Here is a 14,291-nt window from a genome sequence, read left to right on the forward strand (position 1 = left end):
AGTTCTCACCAGGATGGTTTCCTGGGTAGATCATAGAAGCGAGCTACAGCTATATTTAACATTTCACTCCTTAATATCTTCCAAACTTGTCTGGCTGAGTACCATCCTTGACTACCCTTTCTTTTCTGTCACTGGCATTAGCAGTTGGATTTCTTTGGGAAACCATTTTTCACAAACTAAAAGAAAAAGTTTTTTTTTAATTTCACCAGAATACTGTCATGGTGAAAAGAGAAGAGACAACCAAGTGGCCTTAAGATGCAAATGTATTGGCCAGGCTTATGTACTTATTGAATGACAGGCCCTTGCTTCCAGCCTTATAGCTGGAGCCAGCCAAGTCAGTGCTGGAAAATAATGTATTGAGGTGTAGGGGAGAGAATTCACAAATATTTGAAATCGTGAAGTACAAATCCTCCAAAGGCAAAGACTTACCCGAGGGGATGACATAAAGTGAGGGCATTACCTTGAGAATGGAGACGTCTGTCTCCCCTAGTGCTATCCCCCGAAAGACGCACATGCACACAGGCGTGCACACACACACACACACACACACACACACACACCCTACCCAGTCACAGACCCACTGGGATCCCAGCCAGAAAACAGAGGGAAGGTGAGTTTCCTCTCCTCCCTGACATCCGTTAGGACAGTGGAGTGTGAGGAAACCTTTCTTTTATATCTCTGGTGGCTAAAAAGTGTCTATTAGGTTAAAGAATGTTGTTGGGCTATTTTATGACAGTTTACCCTAAATTTGCTTCATTGCATTCAGTAAGCCTCATACAGGCACCTGCTATCTGTATTTTAAGACTGCCTTTAAAAATAAGGTTGAATTTGTATTTGTAGTTTCTGCTTGTTATTCTCCACGGTAAATGCCACATTGCCCTCTATGGGTAAGAACACACAAAAAAATCTCCAATAGTCTGATCATAATAAAAATTAAAATAAATCTAAATATTCAAATATGCATTGTGCCAAGATACCTTTTTTGGCTGTTACGTTTTCCTCTTGTCCTTATTGTTATGAAAATGGCATTTGTTAAAATATATCGGTAATGTCACCAATAGTTCTTGTAAATTTCATAAAATAGCACTGATCTGGCTTTTTTCTCCTTTATTATATAAGCTTTTCTCTTATTATATTTAAAAAAGAAATCACTGCGTTTTCCTGACATAATTTATTTCTGGGCATATGCAGTTAATTATGGGTCTGTCTAATTTACACAATTGTGACAAAGTGGGTTTTTAAAAATGACCATTTCTCTTTCATCCAGCCCTTTTAACACAGCCTTGGCAGATTATTGGATGCCTGTGGATTTGTACATTGGAGGAAAAGAACACGCCGTCATGCACTTGTTCTATGCAAGATTCTTTAGCCACTTTTGCCACGATCAAAAGATGGTCAAGCACAGGTGAGCATTTATACTACTTTGCAAAAGATTTCAATTCCATGAACAGTAGCAGATGCCAGTTCTTCTGAAGCAAGGTAAATATATGTAGCAGAAGAATCCTATTTTCTGAGTATACTTTAGAGATCATTGGCAGCCTTAACCCATGAAGTACATTTGTATTGCTTAATCAGTCCTAACACATGGTGTTGCATCTTTACATGGAATCCAGCTTTTGGCTCTTCTTTGTTTGCTTAGTTGAGTTAAGTAATTGAGACTTTTACTTGTGAGACAGAGAGGAATGGTTCACAATGTTATACAGCTTTTTATGGCTTCTCATTTGAGGTCATGTTGATCATCTGTACCTCTCTGGGTAAGCTCTATTTCTGAGCATGGCTGAATCCTGCCTTGATAGTTTCACTCTAATAAAAGTATGTAATGGACTGGAAGCTGGGGAATCACTTTGTAAATCAATTTCTGAATTCTTTTCTTATTGGGCCTATAATCTGTTCCCCACTGTGTTCAGAAAAATGTATGGGTGCTTTTTTCCCATGAAATAGATCACATATATATATAAGTATTTAATATATGTGTGAAGTTTAAAGAATAACGTGAACATCCATATACCCACTTCTCAGTTTACAAATAGACCATTACCAGTATCTTAGAATATACGCTCTCTAATCATACATACCTTTTCCTGCATCTGCCACCACTCCCCCAGGCCTACCCCTTTATATTATTCATCTGTTTGCTTTTCTTTATGAATTTATCACCTCTGTATGTGTCCTTAAAAATATGTATCATTTCCCATCTTTGAACTTCACATAAGTGGAATCGTATTTTTTGTTTTGTCTTGCTTTCCTCACTCAACTTTTTTTAGATTCGTCTGCATTGATGCATGGAGTTATATTTCATCCCCTTTTCATTGCTGTTTGGTATTCCATCATACAGAATTCAGTTTATTTATCCATTCCATCGTAGATCTCATTGGACTGTTTTGTGCAGTTATGAACAGAACTGCTGTGTGCATTCTTGTCCATTTTCCTGATGCACATATATCAGCATTTCCCTGGGCTGTATACCTAAGAGTGAAATAGCTAAATGAGGGGGTATGAACATGTTGACTTTACTAGGTAACACCCAACTGTTTCCCAAAGTGGTAATATAAACCTGCATTCCCACCAACAGAAATGAGGTTCTCAATGCTGTATGGATTCATTAACACGTAGCATTATCCAGCTTTTTACATTTTGTCAACCTGCTGGGTATAGAATGGATCACTTTGTGAGTTAAACCTGAATTTGAAGACATTAATTACTTAATGTAGTTTAGCATGTTTTTAATGTATTTGTGGACCTCTATGTTTCCTCATCCATTAAATCCCTGTTTGTGTCCTTTTCCCTTATTTCTTCTGTGTTATCTTTCATTGATGTGTAGGACTTCTTTAAATATTCTGGATACTAATCCTTTTCCAGGAATATGTATTCCAAATTTATTTTTTTTCCAGTTTTTGGCTTATATTTATGGTGTCTTTGCCAAGGAGAATTCTTAATTTAATGTAAAATTTAATCATCTTTCCTTTGTGATTATTGCTTTTAGTGTCCCAGTATCATTATGGAACAGTCCATCCTTTTCCCCACCAATCTGTAGTGCCCTCTCTATCATAAATTAAGTTTTCATATATACAGGGGCCTCTTTATTGGATCTTTATTCTGTCTACTCATCTATTTGTTTTTTGCTATGCTGGTTCTTTACTGCTTTTGTTATTTTATCTTTGTAAGTCTTGCTGTCCAGTAAGGGAAGTCCTCCTACTTGGCTCCTCTTCTTCAGGATAATTGATTTTTGAATCTTTGTGCTTCCATATAAAATTCAGAATCAGCTTGTCAAATTCCATCAAAATATCTATTGGAATTTGGAAGTTCATGGACTCTATAGGTCGGTTTGGGGAAAAGCTTGAACTTTTTAGAATATTGAGTCTTCCTATCTATAAACACCACGTATCTCTCTAATTATTTAGGTTTTCTTTAATATCCTTCAATTAAGTTCCATTTTCTCCACAGTGGGTTGCACATTTTTGTTGCTTTATACTTTTGGTACTATTATAAATGCTTTTTCTATCTTATTTACATTTTTTGCTGTTGCTGTTATTTAGAAATGCAGTTGATTTTAGAATATTGATTTATCTAGAAAACTTGCTAATTTCTCATTAATTCTAGTAATTTAAGTGCAGATTCTTTTGATTTTTCTTTATAGATAATCACATCATCTGTAAATAATGACAATTTTGTTTCTTCTTACTTATTTCTTATGTATTTTATTTCTTTTTCTTTCCTTACTGCATTGGCTAGGATTTCAAGCACAATGTTGAGTAGATATGGTAATGGTTATTATCTCAGTCTTGTTCCTGATCTTAAAAGAGAATACTTTTGACATTTCTCTATTAAGCGTTATGTACACTGGAGGCTTTTTGTAGATTTCATCTTTATCAGCTTAAAGTGGTTCCCTCTTCTCAGTTTGCTAGAGTCTTATTATCAATAGATGTGGAATTCTATCACACTTTTTCCTTTTTCCACTGAGATGATCACACTGAAGTCTTCCCCTCTGTATCCCATACTTGGTCCTGTTCCCTGACTCTGCACATGCACACCTGGATTAGAAGAAGTCTGTTGTACAGAAAGCTAATTTAGGGTGTAGTTAAATGCTTTAAATAAGTTTCTTCTCATTAGTTCCTGAGACCTTCATGTTAAAAATAAACTGATCTGAATCAGAAGAACACTAAACACATTAACAGCATTAATCCTCAGTTAAATCGGTTAGTTAAAATGTTTGCACCTTGGATTATAGAAATTACCAATCCTGTTTGCATCTCTTATCTGTAACAACTTCTTTACCTCAGTGGGTAAAGATAGCTCTTGAGGATGGTGTGCCGGTTTGAGTGTATTGTGTCCCCCAAATGCCATTATCTTTGTGGTCTTGTGTGGGGCAGAAGTTTTGCTGCTGGTTGGATTTGCTTGGAGTGTGCCCCACCCAGCTGTCAGTGATGATTTTGATGAGATGTTCCCATGGAGGCGTGGCCCCGCCCATTCAGGGTGGGCCTTGATCAGTGGCGCTATATAAATGAGCTGACTCACAGAGAGGAAACTGAGTGCAGCTGGGAGAGATGTTTTGAAGAGGAGCAAGCTTGCTGGAGAGGAACGTCCTGGGAGAAAGCCGTTTTGAGGCCAGAGTTTTGGAGCAGATGCCAGCTGCCTTCCTAGCTAGCAGAGGTTTAGCGGATGCCACTGGCCATCCTCCGGTGAAGGTACCCGGTTGCTGAGGTGTTACCTTGGACGCTTTGTGGCCTTAAGACTGTAACTGTGTAGTGAAATAAACCCCTGTTTTATAAAAGCCTATCCATTTCTGGTGTTTTGCATTCTGCAGCATTAGCAAACTAAAACAGATGGGAATTATATTCTGTTACTCTCACCTTGTACATTTTCAGCAAAATATTTGTTTAAATAAATAAAGTTTAACCCCTTGGTATAAACAGATAAAAATTTATGTTCTTCAAAGGAAGTATCCTCCTTAGAATAGCAAGAATTGGTTAGAAGTTAAGTTTGAAGATCAAATAATAACGTAAAGAAATATTTCCTTCCATTCTAGGTCTAGAAACCAAGACTATATGTAAATGATTTCTGGCTCCTTAACAATAGGGCATGTTTCTGCCAGCTTCTAAATATTGGTAGAAATAGTGACTCAGTCAATGGCCAAGTATTTGATTATTCAATGCCAACTAACCTAAGCTATTGGACCATGTCTGGCTACTTTTATGCCTTCTTTACAGTGGTTTAAAACTATATTCAAGGACAAAAAAAAAGATTTGTAGTATTCATGTATAATTTTAAAATACAGTTTGGAGAATGATACCATTTCTGCCCACATGCATTTCTAATTTGCAATACTTCCATGTACACAAATTTGCTTTACTGCCAAATTTAAGGGACAGCTCTATATGTCAGCTGAGATACACCTATGCAATTCTTTTGTTTTTCTAAAATTCTTTTCCAGATAGTAAAATTCCATTCCATGCCCCCCCTCCAAAAAAAAAAAAAAGATTTATTTAATGTTCTTTGAAAGGCTGACCTTTTTGAAGAAAGTCGTCTTATCTCTCCTTCTCAGCACTGCTGTCAGGATCACTCCTGTTGAATCCCATCAGGGCAAGGGCCTCCGCCTCTGAAAACTATCTCTGAGCACTACCTTTTCGTCAGATATGTTTTGGTAAAGTGATCTGCCACAGATAAAATGAAGATCACCCACTCTCTCTAATGAGTAATTCAGAATTCTCCAAACAATTTTATCAAGATGGCCTGTGAGGAAGAATTGAGACCTGTCAGTCATCTGTATGTTTCTCTTTATTTAGAAATAATGTTTCTGAAATGTGTGTACATCAGAATTTTATGTCTGTTTCTGTATTCCTTTTGATCAGCATTGTCATTTGAGGATGGACTTAAGAACCACAGCTTTTGTGCATGATTTTTATATTCCTCAGCTCCTTGGCCACTGTCTCACGTAGTAGCTCTGAATTGTGAGTGAAGACTGTGTTCCGTACTCTGTTGTGTTGCTAACTAATGGTGTGACTTTGAGCAAGAGACCTGACCATTTGGGCCCTCAGTGGCTTCCTGTGTTACAGACTTGATCATTGTATGCTATTGGAACAGACAAGTAAGCTTTTGTCCATGCCCCATCTTCTTTCCACTTCCCTTTTCTCAAAATACTTTATGAAAGGGCTGTGCATTTTGACAAAGCCTTCAAATAAATGTATTACAAAACAAAAACAAGGAAAAAAAGAAAGACTTGATCATCTCTGAGCACCCTCTTACCTCTAGGATTCTGGTTAAATTTCCTCAAACACAATGGGAAAAGCTTTGTATGGATCTAATAATCTTTCCTGTTTTCTAAAAGAGTCCTGGATGGTTCTTTAATCACTTGCACATTTCGATGTGTGGTTTCAACCATCAGGAGGTGTCTTAGCTGTTTTTTTAAGAGACTGGCCTCTGGGCTGGGTGTGCTACCTCAGGGAGCAGCAGGTGCCTTTACTGTGTGGTCTGAAACACCAGATTAATGATTAATCTGGAATTAATGTCAGCAAGAAATTTACAAAAGAAAATATACAAAGGACCATTAAGCATACTGTAAAATGTTTCCCCCACAGGTTATCCAAGGAATACAAATTAAATAGCAGTGAGGTCCCATTTTCATAGCAAAGAAGCAAGAAGATAGGATGGGAGGAGCACTCTAATCTACTTCGGGAAGGAGAGAGTTTGGGACAACCTTTCTAAAAAGTCTTTTGGCAATATATAGTGAGAGCCTTAAAAATGTTCACACTTTTGAACACACACATTGCACTTCTAGAACTCTTTCCTGAGACTAATCAAAAATGCAAGCTTATGCGCCAAGGTGCTCAAGTAAATGCTATTTCAAGTAGCTAGAAATCTGGATATGACCCAAATGCCCAAAATGCAGAGAATAAGTAAATAAAGTTTGACCCATCCATAAGGAGAACTCTTATACAAGTCTTTTAAATTATATTACAAAGAATATTTAATAACGTGGAGAAATACATCTGAATAATGGAAAGTGAAAAAGGCAAGATACAAAATGGTAGGTACCATTTAGTAGTCTCTGTCTTTATAAAAATATACACATATATACATCTACACCAAGCAAGAAGTGATTAGGAAAACCCATACCAACATGTTAACACTAGTTATCTCTGTGTGGCGAGCTTATTGGTGATTTTTTTATGCACTTCTGATTTTTCCAGATTTTTTACAAGGATTGTGTAGCTTTATAATAGGAAAAAAACAAACTCAATGACGGTGTATATTCAGAAGAAGGGGAGTGTGCTGAGTTTGGTTTGCACTTATGGGGGAGGCTTCAGTTTTTGGCTTTCCTCCTTCCTGGCCATCAGCACTAGGATGAAAGGATGCAGAGAGGGACACATTGCAGAGGGAGAATGTGTCACAGCTCATTTGTACTGAACTGAGATAAGGAAGCCTTTTCTCTCCCTTTGTGAGAGACAGCTGTAAACATGGGAATCTTGTCCGTTTTTGTTGTTGCTCTTTAATGTAACTCAGAGCGACAGTAAATTCCCTGAATTGAAATTCTCCCTGCAGCTTGCAGTCAACAGAGTGGTGGCCGTCAGAAGCCGCTGCTTTTGTGTTTACAGCCACCTGTTGACCTCTGAGAGCTTGCAGGCCCTGGTCCATGGACCTTTTTCCTCTGATCACACCAGAAACGGGGTTATTGGGAAACGAAGAGGAAAGGGAAGAAAAGCTTTATTTGAGAATCATTGTATTAATAAGACCTCCTTCTGTGCTACTGGCTGGTTGCAAGGAAATGGAAGTGATGATATTTTAAGAAGGAGCCATGGCTTAATGCTTCGACATTGACTAATTACACGAACATGATGTTTCTAGGCACAGGGCAAGGAAAAGGGGAAGGGAAATGCAAGTTGATTAATGAAAACTCTGAGTGAGAGACCATTTTCAGAGATCCATGGCCTTCTATTTCCTGTTCAGATCTACAGAGTAGCTGCCTGACCAGGTGAGAAGAATGGGCCGCAGGCTACATAAATCCTCTAGGGCTTCATAATTAGGTAAATGGCCTCACAGTGACTAGTCAGTTATGAGTCCTGAGATTCTTTTAGCCATGTTATGGTTAGTACATGAGAACTCCCCAATGATTTCTATAGGGACACTTAAAATAGCCTGTCGATCCATGTTCTGAAATTCCTTGTTTATCCTAATGATTAACAAACCTCACCCCCTCCCACCCTCTCAGTTTCTCTCTCTCTTCCTTTCTTTCTCTTTTTCCTTTTTCCTTCCTCCCTCACTCCCTCCGTCCTTCCCTTCCTTTCTTTCTCCTTTTCTTTTTCAATGGGACAAAGGTGGCCTTCAATGCCCAGGAGGCCTCTACTGCTGTAATTTTGGAATTAGTGGGGTTATTATCCTGGGTGCATATAGCTGTGCTGCTATAAAAGCAAAAGTAACCCCCTTCTAGGGCAGTATTGAAGGAGTAAGAAGAAAAGACTCAGAGGGAAAAGGACACAAATTTGTAATCATGGGAATGGAACCAACCAGGGCCTTCCTCAAGGCAGACGCCCTGCGTAACACAGCCACCTTTGCTGGTCCCCAGGTCAGAGCGGTTTGGGTGTGGTTTAGAGTGGCATACTTTTAGCTCTCTCACAGTCAATATAATTAATGAATAACTCAGTTGCTTACACAAGTTTATTTGCTCTTGCTTTCCCAAGCACTACATGTTGTGAATGAATGAGTAAACAAATGGGAAAAAATGTTACACCTGTCACGAGTCTGTGACGAATGAGCTTGGCAGTGTGGTGGGATCTCTGTGCCAGCAGGACCAGGTTCCAAGTCCAGCGGGGCTCCTGGCAGCTCCTTGCCCCTCACTCCCAAGTACTTCATGCCTCCACATTGCACTCAGTGCCTCTTCACTGTGGCACTGTGGGCTGCCCTGTCTCCTGTGAGCTTGCTGATGAGATGCACAGTGCTGGGGACCCAGCTGTTGTTCAGATGCATGCTGAAAGAGTGAACAAGTGTGACTCCTCATTCAGAGCTAAACTACGCATGAGGCTAGTTGAGCTTTAGCCAAGAAAGTGAGAACCAGATTCCCAAAACCCTGTTGAGCATTCCCTCAAGCCCTGGAAGGGAGGGAAGGGAGAGGGAATCACTGGGGAATGAGCAGGATTCCAAAAGCTAGGAAGCACCCCTGTCCCCACTGTGAAATTCCATGTGAACCCTGTCAGGGCACTGTCTCACTCCCGTCCCCTTGCTCCTGTTGACCTTCTTACAGCTGGGAGCGGATGGAGTTTGAAATCTTTCAATGTGCCCTCCTCCAGAAAAAGTCAGGGCCCCAACCAAAAGCCATAGCATCTAAATGCCCGCCCCTTCATTCGCCTCTTTATTTCTTCGTCTCCTCCTTCCACTTTGTCCCCCTCCACATTGTTCACCAACTCTGCTGAAGGTAGGTTCATTTATTCATTCACTGAAACAAATTCAACTTAGTTCAAATCATTAGAATTTATTGAGCATCCATTAGGAACTAGGTGCTGAAATGAAAGGTCTTCAAGGACTTTCCTCCTCCTACCCATCATAGGAGGAAGACAGACAGGGAAGCAACTCACCTGAATACACAGTGAAATATAATCTCTGCCATTTTCAATGATGGATACCACACTGTGACATCAACAAGGAAGGAACAACTAATTCTGCCCAGGAGGGCCTTCCCAGTGAAGGCGGCACATGAGCTGAGCCTGGAAGAACAGGAGAGTTTTGACAGATGGGCAATTGTGGTTACAGTTGAGAGAAGAGTGTGAGTGAGGAGCTGGACACATGACGGGCATCATTCGGAAAGAGCCGAGGACATGAAAGGGAGGGATAGAAGTCCCTGATTGCTAGACTGAGCAATTTGGACTTGATTTGTAGAGAGCTGATCTTCAAATATAACTGGACTCTTCCTCCCTCACAGCTCTGAGTGGTCAGGCAATGATAGCAACTGGCTGGCTCCATGAGAGCAGGGATTATTTTGCCTACCATTATATCCCCAAGGTCCAGCTCAGTGCTGGACACATGATAGACACTCATTAAATATTTGTTGAATAAATAAATAACTTTCACATAATAACTGTGCTTTCTGATAATGTGACACTAAGAAGAATTCTGAGATTCAAGTCTGAGTTAACCAAGAAGTGCTGCTACTGTCAGTGCCGTCTAGACAGACACCACTAGAGCAGTGGGGGCAGTCGTGCCAAGTTTTGCCATCTGTGCTCCAGGTGATTGCTCTGAGAAGGCCCCTGTGGTATTATAGCCCCAGAGAAGTTAAAGAGGCCAGTTGAGCTCTGGCTGTCAGGTTGCATCATTGCTGACTTTCAGAAATTAGGACTTAATCCTTTAACCAGCAGGCTTTATTTTGGGTGCCTAATATTGTGAGGGAATACCCACCAATTCTGGGGAAAGCACCTGAGATTCCTCTCTCTGAAACGGTTAAAAGTGGTTCTGAAACAGGCAAAATGAGTCAATGGTGTTAGGAGTCAGGAGAGTGGTAGCACTTGGGTAGTGCCTGGGGAAAGGTCCGATCACATTCTGTTAATTGATCCGGGTGCTAGTTACACAGATGTATTCATGTTGTGAAAAATCATCATTATACCCTTAAGATTTATACATTTTTCAATATGACCTATTCTTCTTTTAAAAGTTTACCTAAAAAAAATTTTTTTTTGAAAGCTGAGGTTGGAGAAGTGCAAAGTGCAGCCTTTGGTAGAACAGCTGAAGAGTGGAGTCTGGCAGGTTGCAATTCTATCCATTCCCAGAAGGTGGCGGTGTTACGCCACTTCATAAACTGCAAGAACTGAGAAAAAGATCCCTTATTTCTTCCCCAGCCCCTTCTTGGGGCTGAAAGCTGCTGATTTGGGTCATCCGACTCATCTGTTTCTTTGGAATCCAGGTTATTCTCTCCCTCCTTCTATCCAAAGGCACCGCTTTCTTATTTCTCTTAAGAGTGTCCAAAGCCACCTGTGCACAGTGAGAGAGAAGAGGGAAAACCTCGAAAGCTGGTGCAGAGACACCAGAGCCAAAGACCAGAATAGAAAATTCATCCTGCCTGCACTGAACATATCAGGAAAAGGTTATGGTTCATTTCTTTTGTGTCAGGCAGCAGCAGGTAAAATTATTTGAGGAAGATTTCAGTTTAAAACATGAACTTGTGCGCAGGGTATGTGGACCAATTAGCCCTGTCGAGCCCGCAGGTGCTCCTGGCATTAGGGACAGGCATCCCTTCCTTGTATGATACTGGGTTCATTTGCTTTGTGCTTTTAAACGTATTTGTATCCAGTCTCTTCCTTCACCTGTTCAACAAAAAATAGCCATACAATTTTTTTCTTTTGTTTTAAAATCGGTGTTGTATTGTTATAGCCTCTTTATATAAACTACCTCAAATTGAATGGAAGGTGAAGATGGCTTTAGGAACAGACAACAGAGCAAACCCCCAGTCCAGTTCTTCCTTTGATCTTACCAGATATCTTTCTGTTCATCTGCATTTGTTCATTCATTCATCCATTTTTTCTGTGAACATTTTTAAAGAGCCTGTCATTTGTGAGGCACAGTGCTAAGTGTTGGGGATACAGGGATGGGTGCAAGGTGGGGGTTGGACCAGTCTTTGGTTGTAATGCATAACACAGCCTGGTGGGGGTCTCCATGCAGCAGGGCACAAAGGAAGGCCTGTGGGTGTCAGGGGCTGTGTGCAGAGGACAGGGTAGCCTTCCAGAGAAGGGAACGCAGGGAGCTCAGTAGTGAAGAATGAATCCGGTTTCTCTGGCAGCCCAAGCTGGGATGGGCCTTCCTACCGGAAGGCACCGAGTTCTGAGGAGCAGGGAACCCGCTGAGCATCTCTGCAGCCTCTGTGAGGAGCAAGTACATTTAGGTGGCAGAGAAGAAGCCCCTTCAGGAAGGTAGTCGGGCTAGATGGTAGAGAGAACCACATGTTTGGTGGTGGGCAGGAGTTCTCTGAGCTTCCTGAGGCAGTTTCATTAGCCAACTTGCTTCCCAAGGGGGGCCTGAAAAATGTAGACCTGGGCCTTTGGGTGTCAAAGCCCCAGCCTAGCTGTGGCTGTTTAAAAAATGAAACAGATCTAATGGACCTCTATGGAAAAATCCGCTCACAGTGTTAAGTGAAATAACACAAATACATATCATGATACATACAGTATGATCCCACTTATGTAAATCAAAAAGAATCTATAAATTGGTCTCTGGAACAACGCATATCTCTGAGACACCTGAAACTCAGAGCTAGAGCTCGGCAGATATGAATGTCAGTATTAGTGCATACAGCCACTGTCAAAAAAAAAAAAAAAGGCTGAAAAAAAGCCCAGACTTCAATTAGTGATATGAATGAAGCAGGTCTGGTTAAGACCAGGGCAAGCCAGGCCAAAGGGTAAAGGTTGAAACTGATTGTGTTTTAAAACTTCATCTTTCATATGAGACCAAGGGAATAGATACCTATTTGGTATAGGATCTAAATTTTCTAAACGGTACAGCTCTACAGTCGATTTGTTCAAACACCACAATTGCATGGAGCTTTGAATAGGAAGTGAGATACAGTAGGTTAGTATAGGCTGGAGTGAAATAGTGACACATCCCAGAGTAATTTGGGCAGATAATAAAAAATATATTTACAGCCTCCCCCTCCCCAGCCCTGAGGATCTGGAGGAAGGTGTGGATGTGTTGGACATCCTCTGGACTGGTGTTGATGTTGTCACAAACATTGGGACTGGCGGTTTGATGTGCTGAGCCCTTGAGCATGGGACTTGCCCTTATGAAGCTCATTACCACAAAGAAGAGTCCAAACTGTATGTAATGGTGCCTAAGAGTCTCCTCCTGAGTACCTCTTTGTTGCTCAGATGTGGCCCTCTTTCTCTCTAACTGAGCCATCTTGACAGGTGAACTCGCTGCCCTCCCCGCTACGTGCGACCCGACTCCCAGGGGTGTAAATCTCCCTGGCAACGCAGAGTATGACTCCCAGGGATGAATGTAGACCTGGCATCGTGGGACTGAGAGTATCTTCTTGACCAAAAGGGGGATGCAAAATGAGACGAAATGGTTTCAGTGGCTGAGAGATTCCAAATGGAGTCGAGAGGTCACTCTGGTGGACATTCTTATGCACTATATAGATAACACCTCTTAGGCTTTAATGTATTGGAATAGCTAGAAGTAAATACCTGAAACTACCAGACTCCAACCCAGCAGTCTGGACTCCTGAAGACAATTATATAATAATGTAGATTACAAGGGGTGACAGTGTGATTGTGAAGACCTTGTGGATCACATGCCCTTTGTCTAGTGTATGGATGAGTGGAGGAATGGGGATAAAAACTAAAGGACAAATGGGGTGGGATGGGGGGATGATTTGGGTGTTCTTTTTTCACTTTTATTTTTTATTCTTGTTCTGGTTCTTTCTGATGTAAGGAAAATGTTCAGAGATAGATTGTCGTGATGAACGCATAACTATGTTATTATCATACTGTGGACAGTGGATTGTATATCATGGATGATTGTATGGTGTGTGAATGTATTTCAATAAAACTGAATTTAATAAAAAAAAATCTATAAAGCCGTATACATGTATATACGCCTTTATGTAGGTAAATGCATAGAAAAATGTCTCCATACTTTTCCAGATGTTACACCAAATTTAACTGCCTCTTCAGAGGGGAATAAGCTGGGGCAGGGGGAAAAGGAGAGTTCATATGAACAAAAAAGGTATATCCATGTATAAATTGTATGCTTTTAAAAATTTGAAAAGAATGCAAGCAGGCATCATATATAAGGTTAAGGAGAAAAGTGATCTTCATGACTAGAACCCCAATGTAAACCCTCTATGTCCTCTCTAGCTCCTCTTTGTGCCGGGCTTGGCATATAGCTGACATTTGTGTGGTTCTTTGTAATTTACAAGTATTTTTATGCAGTCATTTCATTTAATCTTCCCAACAAACCTTTGAGGCAGGATGTTTTTTTCTCTCTCTTTTTTTTTTTTTTAACATGTATGCATGTTTGTGTATATGTGTATGCATGTTTGTGTATAGACTTACAAGTGCACACATGTTTGGGTGCTATTACAGACCTGTATAAACATTTCAGCTGTGATGTGGACTTTCTTTAGAATCCTATTCAGCTTTCAGGCCACATATGCTAGGCAGACCCTAATGGAGAAGTGCACTCAATTTCAAAAAAGCAGGACAGCATTCTCATCATTGTGGATGAAAAGCTATCTAGGAAAGACTTTGTTTTTTTATTGCTTGTTTATAAGGAGCCATTTGTGTACAAATGGGTTTACAAATGGCATTGGTCAGCCT

General features: G+C 40.4%; 1 protein-coding gene across 1 annotated transcript in view; it reads left to right on the forward strand.

The window, feature by feature from the left end:
• LARS2 (leucyl-tRNA synthetase 2, mitochondrial) overlaps positions 1-14,291 on the forward strand; it is a 176,960-nt gene that overhangs the window by 130,539 nt on the left and 32,130 nt on the right. Inside the window, exon 14 of the mRNA XM_037848996.1 lies at positions 1,268-1,405. Within this exon, the coding sequence (XP_037704924.1) occupies positions 1,268-1,405 (138 nt within the window). The remainder of the gene's footprint in view (positions 1-1,267; positions 1,406-14,291) is intronic.

Source organism: Choloepus didactylus, chromosome 1 (assembly GCF_015220235.1).
Source record: "Choloepus didactylus isolate mChoDid1 chromosome 1, mChoDid1.pri, whole genome shotgun sequence".
Classification (NCBI taxonomy): domain Eukaryota; kingdom Metazoa; phylum Chordata; class Mammalia; order Pilosa; family Megalonychidae; genus Choloepus; species Choloepus didactylus.